The 24,793-nt window shown below is 42.0% G+C and overlaps 4 protein-coding genes across 5 annotated transcripts; 1 reads left to right on the plus strand and 3 right to left on the minus strand.

Moving 5' to 3' along the window:
- Window positions 1-227: 227 nt before the first annotated feature.
- LOC108082947 (uncharacterized) lies at window positions 228-5,886 on the minus strand. The gene is made up of 12 exons (XM_017178563.3): window positions 5,514-5,886; window positions 5,207-5,458; window positions 4,088-5,129; window positions 3,884-4,018; window positions 3,607-3,818; window positions 3,453-3,524; window positions 3,107-3,387; window positions 2,864-3,044; window positions 2,557-2,805; window positions 1,600-2,004; window positions 1,363-1,539; window positions 228-1,304 (listed from the first exon to the last, which is right to left on the minus strand). The coding sequence occupies exons 1-12, from the start codon at window positions 5,547-5,549 to the stop codon at window positions 1,152-1,154; spliced, it is 3,195 nt and encodes a 1,064-aa protein (XP_017034052.1). The 5' UTR covers window positions 5,550-5,886; the 3' UTR covers window positions 228-1,151.
- A 694-nt stretch (window positions 5,887-6,580) lies between these two features.
- S6KL (S6 Kinase Like) lies at window positions 6,581-24,287 on the minus strand. Of its 2 annotated transcripts, none has more exons than XM_017178521.3 (9): window positions 23,656-24,287; window positions 22,181-22,284; window positions 21,900-22,116; window positions 21,710-21,833; window positions 21,549-21,647; window positions 21,323-21,481; window positions 18,970-19,058; window positions 6,831-7,136; window positions 6,581-6,776 (listed from the first exon to the last, which is right to left on the minus strand). In XM_017178521.3, exons 1-9 carry the CDS (start codon window positions 23,938-23,940, stop codon window positions 6,669-6,671), a joined length of 1,491 nt encoding a protein of 496 aa, XP_017034010.1. In that variant the 5' UTR covers window positions 23,941-24,287; the 3' UTR covers window positions 6,581-6,668. The 2 variants fall into 2 exon arrangements, with proteins under 2 accessions (XP_017034010.1, XP_017034009.1); XM_017178520.3 differs by having other exon boundaries at window positions 22,181-22,287; window positions 23,656-24,286.
- Window positions 15,218-18,482, plus strand: bnb (bangles and beads). The gene is made up of 3 exons (XM_017178522.3): window positions 15,218-15,234; window positions 15,441-15,537; window positions 16,522-18,482. The coding sequence occupies exon 3, from the start codon at window positions 16,522-16,524 to the stop codon at window positions 17,815-17,817; it is 1,296 nt and encodes a 431-aa protein (XP_017034011.1). The 5' UTR covers window positions 15,218-15,234; window positions 15,441-15,537; the 3' UTR covers window positions 17,818-18,482.
- Atg101 (autophagy-related protein 101) lies at window positions 19,273-21,316 on the minus strand. Its single transcript, XM_017178523.3, has one exon. It carries the CDS (start codon window positions 20,925-20,927, stop codon window positions 20,271-20,273), a length of 657 nt encoding a protein of 218 aa, XP_017034012.1. The 5' UTR covers window positions 20,928-21,316; the 3' UTR covers window positions 19,273-20,270.
- Window positions 24,288-24,793: the final 506 nt, after the last annotated feature.

Consider the following 24,793-nt stretch of genomic DNA (forward strand, 5'->3'; position numbering starts at 1 on the left):
GGGGCAGTGAGAACGATAGAACGATATTTAACGATAGCTATATATATTCTCCCATCTCTATGGCACTCGCTACTCCCGCCCGACTCACTCGCTCCTGGCCTGCCCGGCGAGAGCTTTTGGCCAATTTGAATCCGCGATGCTTCTGAACTTTCAGGAAATGGCCAAGACACAATCACCACGAATTTGAAATGCACTTTCGTTTACTTATGTACATACATACGCTTTATTATCGTTAATAATCGGTATAATAAAAAGAGTTACTTTTGATTCGCTTTAAAAAGACAACAAGAAATGTATTGAATTAGTACAATAATATAATATACACATAATGTTTGTACATATATATAGTATTTGTTTTTTTTTTTTCTCATTTGCTTTTAATTTATACTGTCTCGAATTTATAGAAAAAAAGATGCTGCTGTTGTTGCTACTTAAAATCCGCACCGTACTCACAACATTACGTGAGCATAAATGTGTGTGTTTTATTTTTCTGCGGCTATTAAAGTCTAATGTTAATTCCATTTAACGTACACAACAGATTAGTTTCGGTTACTCTGTTAATAGTCCCCGCCAGACCATGTCGTCGTCCAAATACAAAAACAATCGATTCCTTAGGCTCTTCAAAATGACTAAATTCTAGCTACTGATCATCGGAACTAGGGGGTTGGGTCTACCTCAGTAAATGAAGGTATAATTGTGAAGACTCCTACCCACTTTTTTGTGTATGTACAGACATGAACTGCTTGACGATGCTCTTTTCTCAAGTTTCCAACACACTGGCAGTGCAACTACCAAGGTATTTAAGTCCTTTATCCTACCTTATCCTCTGAATTTCCAGGGTCATAATTCGAATTAAATGTGAATGCAAGTTTTACGTCAAAATTCCTATCTATGTATAATATGTATGTATCTACTAATGAACTAAATAAAACTCATTAAAATCAGGTCATGTTTGCCCCTCGCTATTTTGGCTTGATATTGTGATTTAGTCATGAGAGTCGTCGAAGTCCCGGCTTCTTCGTTCGCCCTTACTGACCTATCTTATCCCTCCATCTGGATACTGAATTTCCCCGTCTCCGGACTCCGGAAGTCTTCTAGAGTTATCACAAGAAGTTGGCATTCGTGTGTTCAATGATGGCGCTTTGTCGGCGTCACATGTAGGAGGGCGATGACTTGCGGGATCTGGAACGCGGCTTCGATGGACTCTTCAAGCTATGGCGTGAGCTGCTCCTGGGCTTAAAGCCCCTGTCGTTCCATGGCTCTGAAACGCGACCGAACCAGTGTATCAAGTCCATAACCTCTAGCTGTAGAAGAAAGTTTACTTAGTTAATATAACTTCGGCAGCTATCAAAGCCTTCTTACTTGAAGAGTCTGGGGCAATTCCTTAAAGATTTCACACTTGGTCAGTTGTGCATGTTGCGAGAGAAAGGAGAGACACTTGGACTTCAAGGCCGTGGCCATATACCGGTCTGCAATGCCCAAAAGGCAGACCACCGAGTCTTCATCAATCAGGGAGTAGAGGGTATTCTCGCACAGTTCCTGGGATAGAATCATCTTAGAACCCCCACAAAAAATATATATATAGTATCATTCACTCACCTTGAGATCATCAATGGAGTAACGATCCGCCAGCAGCATTAGCTCGCACACCTGCTCGGCCCCAACGGTCCGGTCGATGGGTGCACCGTACAGGTAGAGCAATAGCCGCCGGAAGATAACCGGCGAGGTGTCTGTTATCACCACCTTTCTGTTGATGGACTCCTGCATGCCGGACATGAGCGCCTTCTTGAACCATTCGCAGCGGGCGGCCACAATCACGCGATGGGCCTTGAAGCTATGCACTTGGAGGGTAGTGGCATCCGTTTCCAATTTCGTTGGTGCATAGGTGTGCACCTCGAACTCCATGTCCGCCAGCTGGGTGGAGTGGAGCAGGCGCAGGGCGTTCTTGGAGAGATTGCTATTGGCAGCTATGGGTGGCTCGCAGAGGTGTCGGATGAGGTTTAGCTGGGAATGGAAAGTGGTGGGTTTTGAATTAATAACAAATTTATTTTAATTACATTTTGATTTATAATTTGTAATTAAATTTTTTTGTAATTTATTAATATTATTTTTTATAATTTATTAATTTTATTTTTATAATTTATTCATTTTATTTTTTATTAATTTATTACTTTTTTATTAATTTTATTTTTATTTTTTTATTAATATATTTTGTTAAATTATTAATTATATTTTTAATATTTAAAATTTAATTTTTATTGGTTTGTAATTTTTTAAAGATCAATTTTATTTCAATATTGATAAATTAATAAAAATTTAATTTTTAAATAATTAAAAACTAATTAAAATTTATTTTATTAAATTAATGATATTGAACCAATCAAATAAAAAAAATATAAAAAAACTGCCACATATTCTCCTGACCCCTCCCTAAACTATGGATAACTTTGTCAATTTTGGTACGATCGATGTGAAACTTGGACATAATATTCTTAAAATATTGGTCATTAATAAAAAAATAATAATAATACTTCACCTAGTTGATTAAGGTCTTACCTTGATGCTCTTGTAGTCGTAGTACTGCTTTCGATCCAAGTACAGCGTCTCCTTTTCGTTAAGTTCCTGATTCAGGTTGTTCTCATGATCGGCCACCTTCAAGTTGGCCGAAAGACCACATGAGCTGTCCAGCAGGCCCAGCTCGATGAGGGACTGTGTAAACTCCTGCTTTCGCACCAGCAAACAGATCTGGCTAATGGCATCACCTAGAGCGGCCTTGTGATCCAGCAACTTGGCAATGACACCATTCTGATTGCAAATATATATATTTTAAGGTTTAGTTTAAAATTCTCAAGTAACCACTTACTATTTGACTGGTGGCCAGCTTGAAGCAGAACTTGAACTCCTTCCAGCCCAGCTTGTCATCCAGTCGGTCCGAGAGGTTCTCCACTATGAAAATGTAGGCGGGAATGTCCATGATCAGCTGCTCCAGATTTTGGTTGATGGTACTGCTCTTGCTGAGAAAGTCCATGTCGCAGTAGGTGCTCCTGCAGGATTAGAATATCCACTTTATAGATCAAATAAATACCCACCACTTCACCCAACTCACTTCTTGTCCTTGATTATCTCCAGGGCTGCCACAATCCGTCCATAAATGTCACGCATTTTCCGCACTTCGTACATGTAGAGCACAAATTTGAGATCATTTTCCGCAGAGCTGAGGCGTTGTTTGTCCGTCAGATTGTCGTCGTAGAGCGTTAGACCAATGGGTGCACCGCGACGAGGACGTGGCGAAGGATCGCCGGCATCGGGAAACTGCAACTGCATGACAATGGCCTCGTCCTCCTGCTGTTGCTGCAGTGGCAAATCCAAGTGGGAACATTTAAGGTCCTGCCAAGCAAGAGCCTTGGCTTAGGGCGAGGATTAAATAAGGAAAAGTGTGAAAATTAACTTACTTTACACATGATTTCCAATGAGTTTTTGATTTCTTCTATCACAGCGGTCAATACAAATAAGGTTGATTCGATCTGGGGGGAGAATATATACCATAATATTGTAAAGAAAATGAATTCCTCTTCCCCCATCACTTAAATCCACCCACACACTCACTTCAGGTACAAGATAGTTCACCAACTCGGCCTTCTCATCGCCACTGAGACCCACAAAGACTCCCAGAACGTTGCGGAGCAGCTGTTGGGTTTGGGACATGAAAATGGGTATGCGGGTCCGGACATACTTGACAATCTCGTTCTTCTGGTAGCGTGTCATGTGCGTGGCATCCGTGATGAAGATATTGCAGAACTGCAGCACCTTGGCGCAACCTAAAGAGTTACAAAAACCCCTTTGATTTATCTGAGAAAAGAGATCTGAACAACCGAGAACCCACCAATGGCGCATTCACGCAGGGCATCCTGAAACGTGGCATAAAGCAAAGCCGGCTCATGGGTGATGTTCAAAGGATTGATGCACTGTATCACCCGGTTGAGTATGTCATGCAGATCCATGGTGACATTGACCACAACTGAAAGGAGTTTTATATGAGGAGGAGGAGGAGGGTTATGTTTGCCTGCCTTCAGCAGGATCTACTCACACTTCTTGAGACGCATCAGTCGCAAATACTTGCGCGTGGGCTCCACCAGCTTGGTTAGCGATGGCTGCGTTTCCGCAAAGCTAATCAGCTTCTCGCACACATCCTCATCCAGATCGGGCAGCAGCGACTCCGTGTACAGCCAGTGGAGGATGGGGCCCAGCAGGAATGTCGGGAGGTTGCATAGCACACCCACTGGCGTTAGTGGTGATGAGGGCGGCGTGTCCATGGAGCTGGGAAATGGCGATGGACTTCGTGCCCGATAGGGTGACAATGGTGGGCGCCGGATGCTGCACACAGCCAGGCTGCTGCCACCCAATCCGCCGCTTGGATTCAGTGGCGTGGATGCTGGTTGCAGCATCAAATCCTGGCAGAAATTGAAGATGTTCTTGCAGTGCGACGACTGCGAGGTCTCCAGATGCGAATCCGAGTGCGAGGTTGGCGTTAGGCGATACAATCCACCACCTCCACCGCCGCCGCCGCACTCCAGGCTGAGCAGCCCCGCCTTGCCCACCGCTGCCGGCGAGTCCGAGCCCGTGTCACCGGCATTCCCATTGCTCAGGCAATTGAAGCTGCTGCTAAACTGGTGGCCACGCTGTGCTCCCAGGCCCAGGCTGCCGGTTTGAAAGTCACACGGCGGTTGCAGATAAATGGGCGAGAGATTCAGGCGGGGCAGGCACTTCTCCGGCTCTCCGCCTCCCTGTTCCAAGGCTGGAGCCACAGAGATCCTAATGGGATTGGGCGTGTTCGGTCCGCTGTGGCAGCTTCGCACCGGCGGACGCACAGTGGCCGAGGGCGGGGCGCTGTTCACGCACATGCTGCAGTCAAAGCCATTGAGCCGGAGGATGGAGGCATGCAGGGCATAGTCCATGCCGCCGGAGCTCTTAACCACCACATCGCTGAAGTAGGATTCTTGGAGGGCCTCGCCAAAGCTGAGCTGCTTCTCTTGGCCAGCTGCCTGGCCATCCTGCAGTCGCTTGCACTCCACGGCATACCAGTTCTCGCAGCTAAGCACCAGCGTATCAGTCGGCGTTAAGGTGTTGGTCTGGAAGGGGAGGGCTAAAGGGTTACCACCACCAGGAGCAGGAAGCAGGAAGCAGAAATCCCAAGGGGTATACTCACGCTAAACTCAATGCTGTGACCGGCAAAGGCTCCAAAGACCAGGCGAGGATTCAGTTCGTGAACATCGAAGGTCTCGCAGCTGAAGAGAACACTCGCCGATTCGCAGAGTGGTCCGCCGCCGCAGTCTTTTGATTCAGGAAGTGGACTGACCAGGTCATTGTACCAGGTAATGTCGCTGGTGTCGTCCAGCCGAAATTTGATGCCCTCGAGGCCGGATAGCTCTCGCTTGCCCTCAAAGGTGCAGCACACAATCTGATGTGGATTAGGTGTTAATCTCTTTGAGATATGGGAAGTAACCTAGACTTACCTCCCAGGTGCCCAGGTAAGTGTGCACCAGCGCCATGGCTGCCGCTCGCTGCTGCTCCTCCTGTTGCCTAATTTTGTTGGGTACTCCTGGAAGTCCTGGCCATCATCATCATGGTGGTAGTTTGTGTCAGCGAGTGGATGCAGTGGCCTGCCTCTGGCTACCTTGACGTTTGCCTGATTGGGTTAGCAGTGGGTTAGCCAGGCAAGGAACCAATCCATGCCAAGCTGGATAACGCGTTGTTCCACTTTTTGCGACACTTAGCAGGATATCGATGTACGCTGCTGGTGCATTTGTATGTATTTGTTGTTAAGGACTTTTGTAACTGCGCTGCCGCTGTTGCTGCTCCAGCTCCTGCTCCTGCTCCTGCCTCTGCTTCTACATCTGCAACACAATTTCCAGCGAGTCGCGTGGCTCTCGGCTCTCGCTGCTCTCTCGCATCCTGGCCCAGCGAGAGAAGAGCTTTGCCAAAGCAGCTGACAAAGCTTCGGGGAGAGCTTTGCGAGCGAACGAGTGAGTGGGAGAGCGGGTGAGTGGATGAGTGGGTGTGGGTAGAGTCACGCACCCACGCCAGGACACGGCGGACACGGGATTTAAAGCTCGCCATGCACGTCATCGTGACGCAAAACTGGCATCGGTTTGAATGCACTCTCCTCCTCGGGCCTAAGCCATAGTAAGTCCGCCTTTCTAGATGCAGGCATTAGGCGGTCTGCCTCCATGGAAACTTTAGAAAAGCCCCTCGGCCAGGAGCAGCAGGACCGGAAATGCTATTTACGGAACTGAGTTGAGTCGCAATTGTGATTCCCCGTATCGAAGCAAAGCGAATTGAATTGATTTTCCTCTTTCAATGCAATTCAAAGTTTCAATTTAATATTAAACAAACTATTTAAATTTATTTTTAATATTTTAATTTCCCTATCTTCGACATCCTTAGACTCTTGCTCGCCTTGCGTATGATCTTCATGTTCTTTTCAAATTTCTGAGCGTTATGCATCTTATTAATTTAAGATCTCACCCTCAAAGCCACAAAACTCTTATTGTTAATGCCCAGAAAAAAAAACACAATTGTGTGAATTATTCATTAAAATGTTAATATAAATTTTAATAAAAAACAAATACCGTTGAAAAATATGGCTAAACACAAAGTCCTAGCTCCCACTAGAAGTTCTGGAATGCTTTGATGGCACACTGGCTGGTTGCCTGATCAAACTGACTGTACTCGTACACCCGGATACCATCCCGGGCAATGATGTCTCGCGGAGAGAGCTGCCAGGAGTTGAAAGATATATAAAAGGTTTCATAGGAGATATCCCCACTTACACCGAGGAGTCGCTTGGCACTCAGCTTGTAGCCCTTGTAGAGGGCAATCCTCTGCAGCGCCATCACACTGCGGATACGCTGACGCGGCTCTATAGCCAGCAGTTGGCGGAGCACGTCCTGCCCCTCGTGACTTAGGCTGTGCACAGCATCCGGCAAGAAATCATCGCTATTGCTGTCGCCATCATCGCTGTCCTGCAGGCAGCCATTGATCTGGGCAATGGACGGGGCATTGGACAGGCGCTCCTCCTCCTGGGACACACTCTCCTGACGGCGACGCATCATCAGATGCCGCTTGATGTTGGGCGACTGCAAATTTTAAATTTTGTTTTTTTTTTTAATTTTAGATAAATATATATATAGAGAATTTTATTTTACAAAAAAAAAATATATTTTTATATATTCTTATTTTAGTTTATATATTTTTTTATGTCATACCAATTTAAAATATTCTAAAGCATATTTTTGTGCTGTTCTGGCAAAAGTTAAGCCTCAAACCATTTGACCTGTGATAATGGTATGTGGTTTATAAGGGTTAGGTAATTCCTCAGGAATAAAGTATCATAAGGTTCAGATTTTGAATTAGTTTATATTATATTATTATTTGTATTATTATTATCTGTAGTTGTATTATTTGTTTGCTTTTGAGCTGCTTTTCCTGGAAACCTAAGCCAAGGCTAAAACTAACAAAACGATGAGACATTCATTATTTTTGCCTGATCCGATTTTGGAATTGATAAAAATTAATCAGATGGTTTTATACTCTTAAAATTATATTTTATTTAATAGAAAATTGTTTCTACATTTATTTATTATTATTTTTAATATTTTATTAAATTATTAGTTTTAATATTTTAATTATTATTTTTAATATTTTATTAACTAATAATTAATAAATTATTATTATTAAAGTATGAAAATATATACATATTCAATAAAATATTATTATTATTTTATATATATTTTTTTTAAATATATATTCTATAAAATATACACACATAGTGTACAAATTTATATTGTTAAATATTATTTATAAATATTATTTGTAAAATTGTTTTATTATAATTTGGAACTATTTAAAAAACACCTTTGCCTTCCCACAAGAGAGTGTATAATAATTAGCGTCCAGTCACCATACTAGCATCCAATGCCGATGATGGCGCACTGAATCATATCCAAATAACCAAACAATTTGGGGCAGGCAGACGCATGAGCACGCAAATACGCAATTCGCAGGCGTCAGCTCATTGGCAGAGCCAACAAAGCCGGGCTTGTGACAAAACGCTCGTCCGAGTTATTTGCCGTGAAGTTCAAAATAATCATTAAAAAAAAAAAAAAAAAACAAAAAACAACAAGCAACAAAAACATAAATAAATCAAGTGATGGGAAATGTGGAGTAGCTTGCACAGATTAGTCACTTCTAATGGAATTTTCTATTAACCTTTAAGAACTGTAGCTCAGTTTTTTTTTTTTCTTCTTTCAGAGATAATGGAAAAAATCGTTTAAAATAAATAACTTTCTAATTAATAAAATATTTGATAATTTTAATATTAATATAAGAAAAACATTTACGTTTTATGGATTTTTAAGGGCAGAATTTAAGGAAAAATTATATTTAATGACCTAAGATATTTGTCTGAAAATAAATTGTAACTTTTAACTAAGTATTTAAGTATTTTTTAGTATTTAATTTTGCTTGCCAAATTTGTACTTGGGAATTTTAGGGGCACTTTTTGAAATAACAACTTATATGTCTGTTTTATATTTTCAGAAGGTACTTTTCTCTCAGAGATGTTGCAAGAAATCATTTGAAATAAATAAATTTATAATAAATAAAATATTTAAAGCATTTTAATATTATTTAAAGAGAAATTATATTTGCTGACTTAAATTTTTTGTCTAAAGATAAATATTCGATTTTTAAGAATTTTAACATGGGATTTATCTAGTATTTAATTTGTACTTGCTAAATTCGTACCTGGGAATTATAAGCCCACTTTCTAAAATAACTTCTAAGGTTTCGGTTTTGAACTTCCGGAATTTTAAATAATTTTAAAACAATTTTTCATATGTTAGAACATCATTTGCGTAATGAAAACTATTTAAGAAGACTTAAAAAATTTCAAATATATTAAAATATATTATTGAAATAAAGAATTAACAAAGAAATATTTGACATTACTTATTTCTGCAATGCATTCCCCAGCTTGGGGGTGTCCATGTCTTAGATCTGCTTGGATTTAGCTTAGCGCAGACTGGCGTGGCCCCACCAGAGAGCCCTGAGCTCTACCCAGAGATCAGATCAGCTCAGCTCAGGCCAGCAGCCACGAACGCTAATGCATGCAAATTGGATTCAATTAGCGGTCGACTACTTTTTAAAATAGAAATAGACAATTTTTGTTGAGTTGACGCTGAGCCTGAGCTAAGCTCTCAGCTCGTTGTGGATATATCTCTATATGGAGTGTGCTGTAATACCCGCACAGAACCGCGGCTCCTGCTGGGCAAAGAAGAGCATCTCAGCATCACTACTATCTGGGAAGGGGGAAAGGGAAGCTCTAAACTCAGGCAAATCTAATTTGGCGAACGCAATTGTCATGTAAAAGCCACTTACTGACACTGACCAGCGGCTAATTACAGCAGCTGCACTTGAATACTCACAGGGGAATGGATCAAAAGTAGGGGTAAGGAATGGCTATGGACTTGGGGAATGGAATAATGATGGATGCTGCTGCTGCCCCGAGCAATGCACGCACTTGAACTTAACTCTTCCGTAAAGCCACCAACCCTCTTAGTAATGACACTTTTACCTTAGAATGGTGAAAGCCAGGAAAATGTCATCTAGGTGAGTCATCACTGGAGAATTCAAGGTGATTGAATGGGAAACATAATACAGTGAGAGATACAATATATATCGGATGCAGCCCAGCACATCCACAGTAGCTGGACTGAGTGGCCTAATGCCGAGAGATTTCGAAAGGTTTGACCTGCATTTTCGGAGCGGCAAATTAAGCTTAATCAATGCGGCTGCGGCGGCCGCAAGCTGACAACGCCAGCGACGACAACGACAACTTGACAAAGTGAAATAGTTTGGGGTTTTGTGCTTAGCAGAATTAAATTAAATCACAGGCGGCCAGCGGCCAAAGCAGCGACGAGGTAATGATCCAATGGCTGCTATGTGCTATGTGCCACCTTCCTGGTTCGTTGGTTCGTTGAAAACAAGTTGCGAAATGAGACGAGCGCTCCACTGATTCTGCTCCCCCCCAGTATACCCCTCCTCACCTCCTCACCTCACCCCTCTCTCTCTCTCTCTCACTCTCTGGCTGGATATCTGTCACTTTTTATTGTTGACAATGTGACGCATGGTAATAGTAATTGCTGGCACGTGAGCTGGACAGGCTTTCAGATTCGTATTCAGATTGATTCTGCGTTTGATTTGGTTGGTTACCTGACCATGGCCCAGTCATGTTGGCTGTTTTGGTCAGTAAAGAGCTGACGTTCGGGTCATCCAACTTGTACTCCTGGTTATGCTGATGCTTTACAGATGCTGATGCTGCTGCTGCTGATGCTGTTGGCCAATTATCGTTGCTACCATGTTTAGTGACAGGCACATCATAGTGATTATTATTTTTATATATATTTCCTAGAATTAATGTCCACTGGTAATTGTCTTGAGCCACAACAGCACAGCTTCTTAGATCTTGCAGAGTCAGAAAAACAATATAAAAAGTGTTAAAGGAACCGCGGCAGACGTACAAAAAGCAGATATAAAGATATACAAAGCTTGGAATGGCCATAATCTGCGCTTTTTAGCCACGTTTTATTAAGGCCTTTAAGATGCCTTATCAATCTTGGTTCAAACAGGAAGTGCATCTCTCCATATAAGTGGCCTCTGACTGTGGCAATAGATGGGCTTAAGACCAAATCTGAATCCAAGTCTGATTCCCAGTCCAAGCCAAGCCAAGCCAAGCCTAGGCCAAAAGCTATTTATATATAAATGCATTTTTAATATATGCACATGCATCTATTTAATCGGGTTTCCATGTCCAAAGTCGGTCCAGTCTGTGTGATCACAGAAAGCAGAGCCCCCCGATCGTGGCCCCTTTCAATTACAGTCATTAAAATGCGTGTCTACTTTAATTACAAATTTCAAAACAGCAAAAACAGAAGGCTAAGGAAAACCACTGCCCATAGATTCTTCAAAGTCTGCAATTCCACACGGGGGAATCGCCGCCAGGTTTCACTGTCATTGTCCACCAACTTGGGACTGGCCAAGACTGGATGTATTATGCGACAATGACCTCTTTTCCGTGCTTAGGACATTCAAGGCCAATAACAAAGAGTTATGTATCCAAGAGATACAAAGGCAAAGGCAAAGGCGAAGGCGACTCTGCTGATCGCACGTCTAGTACACCCTCTGTGAGTGTGTGTGTGTGTGTTTGCACTTTTGTGGCAGTGGCACGGGATGTGCCTGTGCTTGTGGCAAGCAAAAAAACACTATAAAGCTGGGTTTTTATTTATTTTAATTTTATTTTCTATTTTTATTTTATTTATTTTGTTTTTTTTATTTTGTTTTTTTTTATTTTTTTATTATTATTATTTTTATTATTTTTTTTTATTGTTATGATTATTATTTTTTTATTATTAATTTTTATTTATAATTAATTTTTCTTTATTATTAATTTTTATTTATTATTAATTTTTATTTATTATTAATTTTTCTTTATTATTAATTTTTATTTATTATTAATTTTTATTTATTATTAATTTTTATTTATTATTAATTTTTCTTTATTATTAATTTTTATTTATTATTAATTTTTATTTATTATTAATTTTTCTTTATTATTAATTTTTATTTATTATTAATTTCTATTTATTTTTAATTTTTATTTATTATTAATATTTCTTTATTATTAATTTTTATTTGTTATTAATTTTTATTTATTATTAATTTTTCTTTATTATTTATTTTTATTTATTATTTTTTATTATTTTTATTATTTTTATTATTTTTCATTATTTTTGTATTATTTATTTTTGTATTATTTATTTTTTTATTATTTATTTTTTATTATAATTTTTTTTATATATTTTTTTGTTATTTAATTTATAATTCTCACACCTAAAGTCTTTGCCTGTTGTCAAGTGTAATTACACTGCAGGACGATAATGATAATGCCGCGCGTCCGCTGGATCTATGCCAGAGTCTCCCCCTTATGCTCCTAGCAGAGGAGGCTGACGACGACTACGACAATGTGGATGTTGATTGCAACACAAGCGCATTTTATATTACATGATACCAGGAGGAGGAGGAGCAGAAGGAGGAGCAGGAGGAGGAGGAGGAGCAGGAGGAGAAGCAGGAGGAGGAGGAGCAGGATGAGCAGGAAGAGGGGGAGCAGGAGGAGTAGGACGAGGAGGAAGAGCAGGAGGAGTAAGAGAATGAGCAGGAGGAGCTGGAGTAGCAGAAGGAGCTGGAGGAGCTAGAGAAGCTAGAAGAGCTAGAGGAGCTGGTAGAGCAGGAGAAGCTAGTGGACTGACTCCCTACACCATCGTGTGTCTGCCGAGCACAAATTTATTGCTTTCGCCGCTGCCCGCAGAATGCTGCAGAAAATCTACGTGAATATGTCCTCCTGTCTTCTGTGGGCTCTGCAAATATTTATGCAAGTCAAGAGCATAAAAATGTCGCAAGAAAATGAGCAGACCAATGCCAACCATTAACCGACCACTTGACCAAGGCAAGACTTTTGTCTGACTATTCCCCTGATGGCTCTTACTAGGAGGAGGGAAGCTGAGATCTCTCAGCCAAGAGAACTTCTCCTGCTGGACAATTTTCCAGCATCGTTAAAATGTTGCCTTAAAGAAGGCTTGAAGAGGATTCTTGGGACTTTTTAAATGATATAAATATTATTGGTAACGTTTTAAAGTAACCTAGAATATTTTGTTAAATATTGTAAAATATATAATTAGTTAAAAAGACTTTCCATAAATTTCTAATTAAAAAATTTGGTAGATTTCTAGGTGGAAAATATTTTTTTTAACTATAGAAAATAACTGCCTTGCCAGTAATCTTTTTTGTTTTTACTTGCAACATCTTAAGGGTAACCTAGAACATTATTTTAAATATTTTAAAATATATTTCTAGTATGCTTAAAAAATATATTTCTAATTAAGAAGACTCCCCATAAATTAGTAATAATAAAAAAAATATATTTTAAATAAAAAAAATAACTGCCAGGCATGGCCAGTAATCTTTAGAATAAATTGAAGATATTTCTTTGACATATAAAAAATACTATAAAGTTTACAAAGAAAAAGAAAAGCAACCATGGAATTTTTTAAAAAAGAAAATATATTAATCTATAATATTCTTAGAGTTTTAAGAGGATCTTCTAATATTTCTCTTTTAGAAAGAAATCTCAATTTCGCTGCACAAATAATACAGAACAAAAAGGTCTTTAAATTTATTACGAAATATTGATAAGCATTTCTTGAAATGATTGAATTTTGCCATTGTGCCAGAGGCATTTAGCACTATTAGAATACGTAATTTGTTCGCCATGAACACATACAGTTCACATGGACGTTGTTGTTTCTCAACCGTTTAGCTTACCCATGGAAATCATTGAGCAACTTAATAATAATTGCAATTATGCATGAAACGTAAAAATATTTCCAGATTATGAGATTCACTTTTCGTGACGGGGTGGGCAAGAGGCTACTCTGGGCGCCGACCTTCAAAAGCAACATCATAAAACATTTAAATGATCGTTTTTGGATTCTGGGTATTTCTAAGATACTTTTGTGTTTATTTATTTTTTTTTTTTTTGCAAACGTGTTTGCATTACACAATCCTCACGGATGGTGATCCTGGCGGTGGTCACAGGTAGCCGTAGGTAACAGGTAACAGGTAAACCTGAAGAACCAAAGAACCCAAGAACGGTTAAACCCAACCCAGATACAGATACAGATACACACAGCTACAGCTAGAGATACACACAGCTACATCTAGAGGATCGTAAATAAGCAGATGGCTCTGGTTTCACATTTAAATTGGATTTCCCTTTCTTATCATCGTCACCATCATCATCGTCGTCGTGGTCTCTGTTACTAGCTGGGCTACCCATTAGCCGTGTGTCGCGCCTAAATTAGAGTGTTTCCAAATCCAGATACAGAAACCAAATCAAAATCAGAGCACGTTTAACTAAAGAGCAGCTTGGACTGGGCTCATCCCTCTCCCCTCCCCACCAGAACTTTTCCGCTAAATGATTGTGTGTGTGTGCTGTGACCTTAGAGACAAGCATATCGTAGTGTCCCATTGTGTGTGTCTGGAAATGTATCTTGTGGATTTTGTAAGCAACAATTTAAGCACTGGAAAGCACCAGTGGAACTTTCCATGGCCATCCTTTTAGGGGTTTTTGCTTGGATTTCCTTGGTAGAATCTATAAAAAGAATCCAGCAAGCAAGCAGAGACTGTGTGTGAGCATTTATCATTCTAAGATAATCAACGATCGGTATCTGTGAGAGACCCATGTCTGGCAGGCTTTGATTATGTTAATGATGCTGCCGCCAGCCGCCAGCCGCCAGCCTCCTCCTCCTGGCTGCACTTAGCTCTAGTCTCTAGTCTCTAGTCTCTAGTCTTTAGACCTAGGCATCGTCTTTGATTCAACAGTAGATGTTGTCTATAAACTCATATACATATATATCCCATATTAAAACCTACTCCTAGACCGGTTTTTTTGTTTTGTGCCCACCACTCCTGCGGGTCTAGCTCTGCTCCTCCTCCTGCGCTGTTTCACTTACAATTAAGCATTTTTCTTTGGCCCTGGCTGGCTGATTGCTGATATTATCGATGGTCGCCACAACAACTGCATTTGAAAATCGTGCTGCGTTTAATGATGCTTATGGCAATCGATCAGCGATCCTTGGCGCAAAAAAAAAAAGGGGGGTTATAAATAGCTAGCACCATACTTGGACAGGAGCCTCCTTTGGCCAATGGCCACTAGCCACTGGCCAATCTGTGGTCTGCAGTTCTTTACAAATTGCCTTGGCTTTAAAAATAGACAACAAGCCGGCACAACAATTTGCTGTCTATTTATGGAGAAAGGGTTCGATGCGGTTTTGGTTCTTCTTCGATTCTTCTTAGAACTAAAAATATCCACACCAATCCTGGCTTAACCACCGCGGGAATCCTGTCCAGCTCACGTACATATACCTCTCTCTGCCTCTGCCTCTGCCTCAGTCGCTGTCGCTGCCTCTGCCGCTGCCTCTGCTGGCTTTGCTGCTGCGACGTTCGTACCTAGCACTGAGCTCGATCTGCTCTGCCGACGCCGGCGTTGCTATATGGCGGTAGGTATATAAGCGCCCCGGCTCACAGCCATCCACTCAAAGTGTTTCTTGAAGCCGAGCGGTGAGAACACACACACACACACACACATTACACATAACACACACACACAGCCATACAAAGACACACGGTCCGGGATTTAAGAATCGACAAACGACGAAGCAGATACCTAAAATATTCTACAATCTTTACCCTGTTATTATTATTATTATTATTATTATATTTTTTTTTGCATTTTGTATTTGTATTTTGTGCAAAATCCCGGATAGAATCCCTACACCGGGTGGAGATAACGTGAATCACAGTGCCTTTTTTGAACTCAGTGTCCGTGTTAAATCAGTCAAGGAAAGCCGCTAAAGGATTAAGGTATGTATGGTGCCTAGAAAAAGACTTCTACAAACAAGCCAACACAACAGAAAATCAAAAATCGAATACCAAAAACCAAAAAACCGAAAAACCGAAAACCAAGTGCCAGACAGACAGTTATTTCCCAAGTGTTTCTGCTCCTCAACGAGTTTTTTTAAAAAGACCATCAAGATCGTATCGTATTCCGTTCCTGCACCCCCTACCCCCCCCACTCAACCAGTTACGTAAGCCAAGACTGGCAGAGAATGGGGTACTGGGGACTGGAGACTGGATACTAGACACTGGATACTGGATTCCAGGCCACCATAAGCCAAAAGAACCAAAGTTTAGAAACCATTTAGTTAGACTTAATTAACAAATTGGGCTATGGTCATAAAAAAAAAGCAACAAAAAAGCAAAATATAAGACAAAAAGCCAAGTTTATAAGTTTAAAAATTAGCATAGGGAAGTGGCCAAAAAGCAGATTGGCCAAATTTGCAAGTCAGCCGTTATCAAAAGTCAAGATCAATTGAGTTATAAATATTAAATACTCTACCTCGAAATGGAAGGACCCAGAGACCACAAAGGGTACAAGGTCCAAAACATACAAAAAAAAAAAAACCAGAGAGAATTCAATTGTGATTTTCCGTTGTGGAGGCTAAAAATTTAATGATTTAATGGAATTACAAAAGAAATCAAGGGAAACGATGATTGGGGAATTGACAAATTTAAAAAAACAAAAAATTAAATAAATAAATAAATAAGAAAAAATACGAAAAAAAAAAATAGAAAATAGAAGATATTAAATTTAAAAAAAATAATTATACAAAAAAAGATCTAGAAGTTTCAAAAACATAGAAAATAGTAAGAAATATATATATTAAAAAAATACAAAAATATATTTAAAAAAGAGGCAAGGTCCCTAGGTCACTCGCTATATTCCAACAACATTCTCCTCTCCCCCAAACTAATCTCAAATCTCTGCTCTGCTCATTCCAATTCCAGATGAAATTCCAATTACTTTTTGTGGCCTGCTTGTGCCTCAGCAGCGTCTGGGCTTTGCCCGTGCCCGATGAGGAGGTGGCCATTCAGCCAGATGGGGGCTCTAAGGCTGAACTTTTAGCCAAAACCCTAAATCCCAATCCCATTGAGCCGGCACCTGCCAAACCTGCACTGGCTGCAGCTCCTGCTGCTGCTACTATTTCCTCAGAGAAGAAGCCCGAGGCCGAGCCAGAGGCTAAGATCGAGGCCAAGGCTGTTGAGCCTGCCGTTGAGCCGGCCAAGGAGATCACCAATGTTGACCTGAAATCCACAGCGCCCGATGTGGAGACAGCCCCGGCCATACCCGAAAAGAAGGCCATTGTGGTACCAGAGGAACCCGCCAAGCCCGTGGAGTTGGCCAAGCCCCAGGAAACGATCCTTGTTGAGAAGAAGCTGGAGGAGAAGGAGAAGACGGCACGCACCGAGGAGGCCCCCAAGGCTATTGAACTGATTGAGACGCCCGCCTCTAATGCTGAGGTCCAGAAGCAGATTGTTGATGAGGCCAAGCCCCAGGAACCCAAGATTGAGGCACCAGCGGCTCCCGTTTTGGTGACCGAACCCGCCACCGTTGCCGCCGAAAAGGAAGCCATTCCCGAGCAGCCTGCCCGCCAGGAGAGGATCAACGAGATTGAGCAGAAGGAGGCCAAGAAGGAGGCCGCTCCTGAGCCAGCTCAGGCCTCAGAAACACCAGCCGCCGTAGTTGCCGCCACACCAGCTGAGGCTCCCAAGACCGAGAGCAACATCCAGGTGATTGCTCCCCAGACCCAGCAGCCCGAGAAGAAATCCATTGAGTCCGGTTCGCCTGCTGCCCCCACCTCTCCCGGCGCCCAGGCTGCCCAGGCCAAGTCCAGTGATAGCCCCAAGCCCATCCAGCCGGTGGATCAGCAGAAGAACACCGAGACCGCTGCCGAGCCAGCTCCCGTGCTGAAGACCAATGCCCCCCTGGCACCAGCCGCCGCCACCAAGGTAACGGAGCCGGTTAAGGAGCAGCCAGAAAAGGAGGCCACCTCCGATGCCAAGGCCTTGCCCGAGAAGAAGCCGGAGCCGGTGAGTGAGACAGCAGCAGCAGAAGCAGCAGCTATTCCCGAGGCCAAGAAGATCGACGAGACACCAATTGCTGAGGCCGCACCGGCTCCTCTGCCCACGCCCGCTGAGCCAAAGAAGTCGTCGGAGGAGAAGTTGGACAAGTCCGAGTCCAAGAACGAGGACTCGTCCGAGTCCAAGGAGTCGGAGGAGAGCAGCGAATCGAAGGAGAACTAGAGATAGTGAGAGCTTTACACCCAGCACTCCCCACAACAATCGCAGAAGCCAAGATCCAATCACCACCACCACCACAACCACCAGCTGCGCCTTGGCAGCGTCTTAATGCTACGACCGCAGTTGGTGGTAACTCTTAGTTGTAAATGGAAGGAAGCACAGCAATCACACTACGCACACCACACACACACACACACACTGAGGATGGGAGGAGCCGCAAGGATCAGTGCATCCTAGGACAATAGAACCGAGTGGCAGTACCAGGACGGTTAAAAATAAAACAGCAAACACAACACTCACTCACTCACACACACGCACACACACAGGACAAACCGCTAAGATGGCATACAGTTATACTTATAATTATAATTTAATTAATGTAATTTTTAATTAAATCTTAGTCATGGCAAGACAACACCCCCTGCACCCCTTCCTCCCTCCAACAACAAAAGAGAAAAGCATCCTTGGATTCTTTGTAAAGGTCCTTGGAACGAAGCCAGCACCCCCACACCCCCACACACAATGGAATTCCCCCCTTTTTTTTTATTTGAGTTCTAAAATAATGCAACTACATTTAATAACGATAGTGTTATAACGTATATATGAGCGAAAGTATATATGATTTTATATAGACTGAGAAAATTCTTAAATAAAAATCGAAAAACTAAGGTGTACGGACTTTTGTATTGAAAGATAAGGGGTGCCCCCAGAGCAACAGCCTACAAATATGATTAATTTTACATAAGTAATACATTTTTAGTTCAATTTTGTAGAGCTGGAATCTAATCGATCGATAATCGATTTTTTTTTTTAATGTCTGAATCGATTTAATCGAAAAAGTTAAATACAAAAATTAAAATTTACTGGATTTACCAAGCCAATACCTTGATCCTCCAAAAAAGGATATTGTTTGGCACAAAGAGGTAACTCTATAGAAAAAATACTCTATACAAAACTAACAGTCAGAAGTTAGTAGCAACCGATCTCTTGGCCACTACAATTATATGTAATTACAAAAACTGCATACCGACCAAGTTATAATCCCCATACCAAGATGCACAGAGATGCAGTAAACCAGTTACGGATCGATCAGTGCTTAAGTCACGCTGCTGTAAGTACCTCCCCCCAGAGCTACAGATATGCCAAGTCGCTTACCTTCTGTGTCAGCATCTGGCAGGCAATGACGCCCAAGGCCCACCAGTCCACTGCATGGCCATAAGGTTCGCCGCATAGAATCTCTGGGGCTGAAACGAGAAGAGAGCGAAGAGAGAACGTTTTACCCACCCGCAAAAAACAATAATAAAAGTGAAGAAAGCAGAAGATTGATAATTCAGGAAACTCACAAAATAGGTTAACTTCGGCAAGCCGAATATTAAATGTTATAGAAAATAAAGCTAGAAATATAAAACGGATCCCGATTATACGCTTGAAAGGCCAATTACATTTCAACTTTGAAAGTGCGCTTCAAAGGATTTATTCGGCTTAATTCAATTTTACAATATTAGTTTAGGTTTTAAAGTACATTTTAATTGATTACTTTTATAGCTTGGACATATAAGAAAAACATTGATTTACATACATATAGATACATGTCTATATAATTTGCAACTCTATGGATACATAGAGTTGCTACTATTATTTAATCACTACAAGTACAATCACAATCTTTTATACATACATCATCATCATCATCATCAACATCATCGGCACCATCATCATCATCATCCAGCCTTTTATATTATATATATTTTGAATTCATTTCATTTTTTTCAGCTCTATTTACACTGGCGATTAAGAGTGAGTGTTAAAGTTAACACTTACATTGGTAAATTTGATGTAACGCCTGCTGCTAGTTTTGGGTTGTGGAGCAAGGGACACAGGTCGTTAAAGCAATATTTGGTGGGAGGTTATAGGCCGCATTTCAACTAAGGATATGGTGGTATCAAGAATCCAACTCCCTCAACATCTCTCTCTCTCTATCTCTTTCGCTCTTTCTCTCTCTTTCGCTTTCTATCTCTCTTTCTATATCTCTCTTTCGCTCTCTCTCTCTCTTTCTATATCTCTCTTTCGCACTTTCTCTCTCTCTCTATTTCTCTCTCAACATTTCTCTCTCTCTATTTCTCTTTCTCTCTCTCTCTCTCTATTTCTCTCTCTCTTTCTCTCTCTCTCTCTCTCCCTCTCTGTCTAGTTGAAATTAAATCAATAACTAATATGTAGTAGATAAAAACGTTTGGCGCGGACACACAATAAATATTTGACTACCTCGTATTTTATCTTATCACCATTGCAAATGGCTCTTCGCCCCAAAAGATACACTAAAAACTACGGGCGAATGGAGCAGCAACTATTTCGTAACTTAAACATGAAAACGAAAACAAATACAAAGACGAAAATAATAATAATAAATAAACTCGCAAGCAACTAAGTTTCAATATGTGACCCGATAATGGAGCCCGTCACATTGCGAGCGTCTCCTTGATAATCTTCTTCATGGCATTGCCCATGGAGGGTGCCGCCGAGCCCGAGGTGGAGTAATCGAACTTAAAAAGGTACGGCTGGACATCGGGAAAGGATGTGTCAAAGATCAGATCCAGCTCGCTCTGGCTAGGCGTCTTGGGCACATAATCGTGCCGGTTCATCAGCTCGGTGATATATATCACCTTTTCGGTTAGCAAATCGGAGACATTTTCGCGGCACAGTTGACGCTCATCCTCGTTCTCATGCTTGATCAGATCCAAGTGTACTGTCCACACCTCCCAGGGTATGGACTCTTGCGGGAATGGCCAGCGGTTCTTTTTCTTCTGGAAGAACTCAAGGCTTATTTGGCCAGAGCCACAGCTCTCGTTGGAGCGTAACTTCTCGCTAAACGAATTAATGGCTCGTTTGACGCGATGCGTTAGGCTGTCCGAGGTACAGCAGACGTAGGTGAAGTCAATGAAATTGCAGTCGACATCCGTGTAGCCAACGGTGCCAATCGAGTACTGGGCATCGCCCGTGTACATGTACTTGCCCAGGCAGCGGTGAAAGAGAACAGTGTGAAAGATGGTGGCCACCGCCTCGTCCACCTGGCGACCCTCCATGGTCAGATCAAATACTTGCGAGCGAGCATTCATGGCTATACGGCTGCTATATACAGTGTTAACTCGATAGGATTGATTGGAGTGTGTTTTTGTGTGTGTTTGATTTGTGCCCTTGCTCCGCCTTAGTTTGCTGGGAGTTTCGCTCACTATAGTTAACTTTAGTTGATTAGCGCTCTCAACTTTTCAAAACGATTTACATAGGATAGACTTAAGCTTAAGCGATTAGGTAACCTATATGTATTTAACAGGAGTTTTATATTCTCTATTTGTCTATACTGCTTCTGTTCCCCTTTGCTTCTAAGTTGCTTGTTTTTTGTTGGGCTTTCCCTTTGAACGATTTGGATTGCGATGGATCGGCGCGCCTCTTAATAACTAATTTCTATTACTTAAGTGTCTGTGTGTTGTATTTAAGTTGATTTAAATCGTACCCATGTATTTGAAAGTGCCACACATGGTGCGCGTATTGGCCCCCAGTTTGAGCCACTTGCTAAGGCCAAAGTCGGTCAACTTGACGTGGAATTGATGCGTTAGCAGAATGTTCTCCGGCTTGGCATCCCGATAGATAATGCCGGCGTTGTGGAGGAAGTCTAAATAAAATAAAAAAAAACATTAATGATATTGCAAGGTCCTTTAGAGGCTGCGATTTCAACTCACCCAAAGCAAGAGCTATCTCACCGATGTACAAGCGCACCAGGTCAATGGAAAAGTGTCCTATCTTGGAGAACAATTCGCCATTCGGTACATATTCGGAAACTGCGGAGGTGGGTGAAAATATAAAGTAGACTTTGATGTATCTCAAATCCCTGTCTACATACGGATGTGTAGATTGTGTCGGTTCTGCCACAGATCGATCTGCTTCACAATAAACGGATGGTGACCGCACACCTTTTGAATATCAGCCTCGTCCTTAATCTGACGCACGCTGTTGTCCTCGATGAGCTGCAGCATACAATAAAGCGTTATTATAAGACTACACTTAATGGGTATAAAGAGGACAAGGCCAACCTTTGATTTTTTTAGCACTTTGAGAGCGTAGCAGGCGCTGCTGTCGGTCTTGTCGCACACCTTAAAGACCACACCAAAGGCTCCCTTGGCCACCAGATGCTCCAGGCGAAACTGCTCGTTGCGACTGGACTCCTTGAAGTGAGAGTTAAAGATGGAATTGGTCAGAGGTCGATGCCACTGTGTCTTGCTGCGCCGAGAGCCATGTAGCGAAGTCAAGCTGTGGGGGAGGAAAGAGCACAGTTAGAAAATCACTGTTATGGTGACGGTTGGGAGCTGTCTACCTCTTGCGCGTGGCTTTGTTCCGGTGACGGAAAGAGTTGCGGGCCGCGGAGAAGCTCCAGGTGAGTCGTCCGCCGCCAAGACTGCCAAGACTCCACGTGGAGAGCTGCTGTAATAGAATTTTGTAGTAATTAAAGCTGGCTGTTGCCACTCTACGGATAATGGAAGCCAACTAAGAGGCCGGATTACGGATTTACGGTAGACCTGAGTCGTTTTCAACTGTTACCTGGCGGCAATTCCGCGAATCAATACACAGAAACGCGTATTTAGGTATACGGATCTCTGCTGAAGCGTGGAGAGCGTGTGCGCTGTGTGCTATATGCGATGTATAATCTGCGTTCTGCGTTCTGAGCTGAGCGGCGACACGTGCGATTTTGTCATGGAATATTGGCAAACAAACAAGTCGAAACGCGAGCACTGTTCGTTCGCACAAACCAAAAACTGAGATCGCAAAAGAGAGCGAGAGAGCGAATGGCAGAGTCAGGCCACAGGCAGTACAGTGGTGTCCGCTTTAACGTTGCAGGTACGGTTTGCGGTAATTTTAGTTCTTTGGCTTGGATTTGAATATAAACCAAAGTAGATTTAAGTTTTTTATATTTACTTTAATCTGAATATTTAAGTTTTATTATAATTTAGCTTAAAAATTCATAGAATAAAAACAATGGTTCTTTCAAGACGAAAAAATAAATAAAAACAAAGATAGTCGTTAATAATTTAATACAAAATAAATCTTTAAAATAGTAATATCTGAGCCTTGCCAATATTCTCGCCCGACACTGTGCCGAGTGTTTCTTTGCGTGAGGGTCACTCGAATGTTCGCACACTCGCACACGCATGCACACACACACACACACACACACACACTGTGGCACGCACACACGCGCGAGCCACATGTCAGCACTTTTTTTTTTTGGAATGAAATCACAACGCGGGAGGCGAACTATGATGATCCCCAGCTGCGGTGGGCCAAGGAGTTGGAGGTGGACACACGCCGCCGCCGCCAGAATTTGCGCAGCGCCGCGGGAAAAGCGAACGGTAAACCGAAAGCCAGCCGCTCAATTGGCATGGCAATGAAAAATGTGCGGCGTACGGCAAACGCAAATGCGGAAGCATTAGAATAGTGCGGAAACTGGGAGCAATGTGGAGGAGCAATAAGGGTTCACGGCCGTTTAGGCGGCGTGCTGAAGAATCACCAGCCTGGGCGGTGATCAGCTCGGCGTACATCAAACGGAGCAGCCCGCGTCGTAATTCAGCTCTGGCTTCGTTCGACGGGGGAAAATGCGAAACCCAATGACGCAGTACTTATTTGCACGGGCGTTGGAAAACGGGCCAATCTAATGGGAGCGAAGGGAATGGGGCAATGGGAATGGATCGCTTTGGAGGGTTATGGCCAACAGAACCAACATTCCGTACAATTCCGTTATCAGTCTGTCCTACTTTCCGGGGCTACTTTTGTCTCGCTCTAACTCATTCTTACCTGCTGCTGTTGCTGTTGGTGCGACTGCTGCTGCTGCGCCTCTGCTGCTGCTGGTTGCGAATCCGCTACTGCTGGGGCAGCTGGTGGGGATTGGGTATGGATCTGAGCCTGGGATCTCCTGGTGCTGCTGCCTCCGCAGCCAAAGGTTATCGATGACGTCGCCTGCTGTCTCTGTTGCTCTTCTGGCTGTTGCTGCTGCTGCTCCAGCGGCTCGCTCAGTTCCGCTGCTTCTTGAGTGCCTTGCGGTGTCCTTCTGCTCTCATGCCTTGGTTGCGAGTTGCCCATCAAAAGTCTCCGCTCTTTCAATCAATCTCCTCTGTTCCTCCGTGTTCGCGCTTACTGTTGTTGTTTACACACTAGCACTGGCACTCGCGCGCACACACACACAAACAAACACACACTGGGATGGAATGGAACTAAGGTGGTTGGCGCGGGGGTTGGGGTTGGGCGCTTTCGATTGCGCAATCACACAGCTGGACAGCCCCAGACACAGAGGAAAACGAAAAAAAATCACTCACTTCACCCTTTGCAAAGTGAAACTAGAATATTAGTGTTTAGGAGCGGACTCTGTTTCCTTTTTGATTATTGTTTCGCTTTGTTGTTGTTGTGCTAGTGCGAATGAGCCAGCAAAGCAGTGTGACCAGATGGGGATAGTGGCCAAAGGCGCGAGTCCACATGAAGCCACACCAAAAAATTCTTTAATTTAATTTCTTAATTAATTTCGTACTTAATATAACTTAAAATAACATTAGCGACATTATCGTCTTTTAAAAAGTTTTTATTTTGTTTTATTATTTTTATACAAGTTAATTTTTGACTTAATCAAAAATATAATTATTATTAAATCGGAATGATTTTCTGTATAAGTAATTTTTTTTGTATTTTATTTTATTTTTTCGACTAATTACCGAAAATATCGTTATTTTTAACTAAAATAAGCTGTTCATTGCTAAAAATATCGCCTAACTATCGCAATATATCAAAATATTTAATTTAAAAAAGTTTTAATCTACATATTTAATTTTAAATGTTTAATAATTAAAAATTTGTCAGTCTTTAAAATTTTAATTGCTGCCCTCAGCTGTACAAACACCATCGCTATGACAATACTGTCGATGCGTTTTTTAATATTTTAAAA

The sequence above is a fragment of the Drosophila kikkawai genome, chromosome X (genome assembly GCF_030179895.1).
Source record: "Drosophila kikkawai strain 14028-0561.14 chromosome X, DkikHiC1v2, whole genome shotgun sequence".
Lineage (NCBI taxonomy): Eukaryota > Metazoa > Arthropoda > Insecta > Diptera > Drosophilidae > Drosophila > Drosophila kikkawai.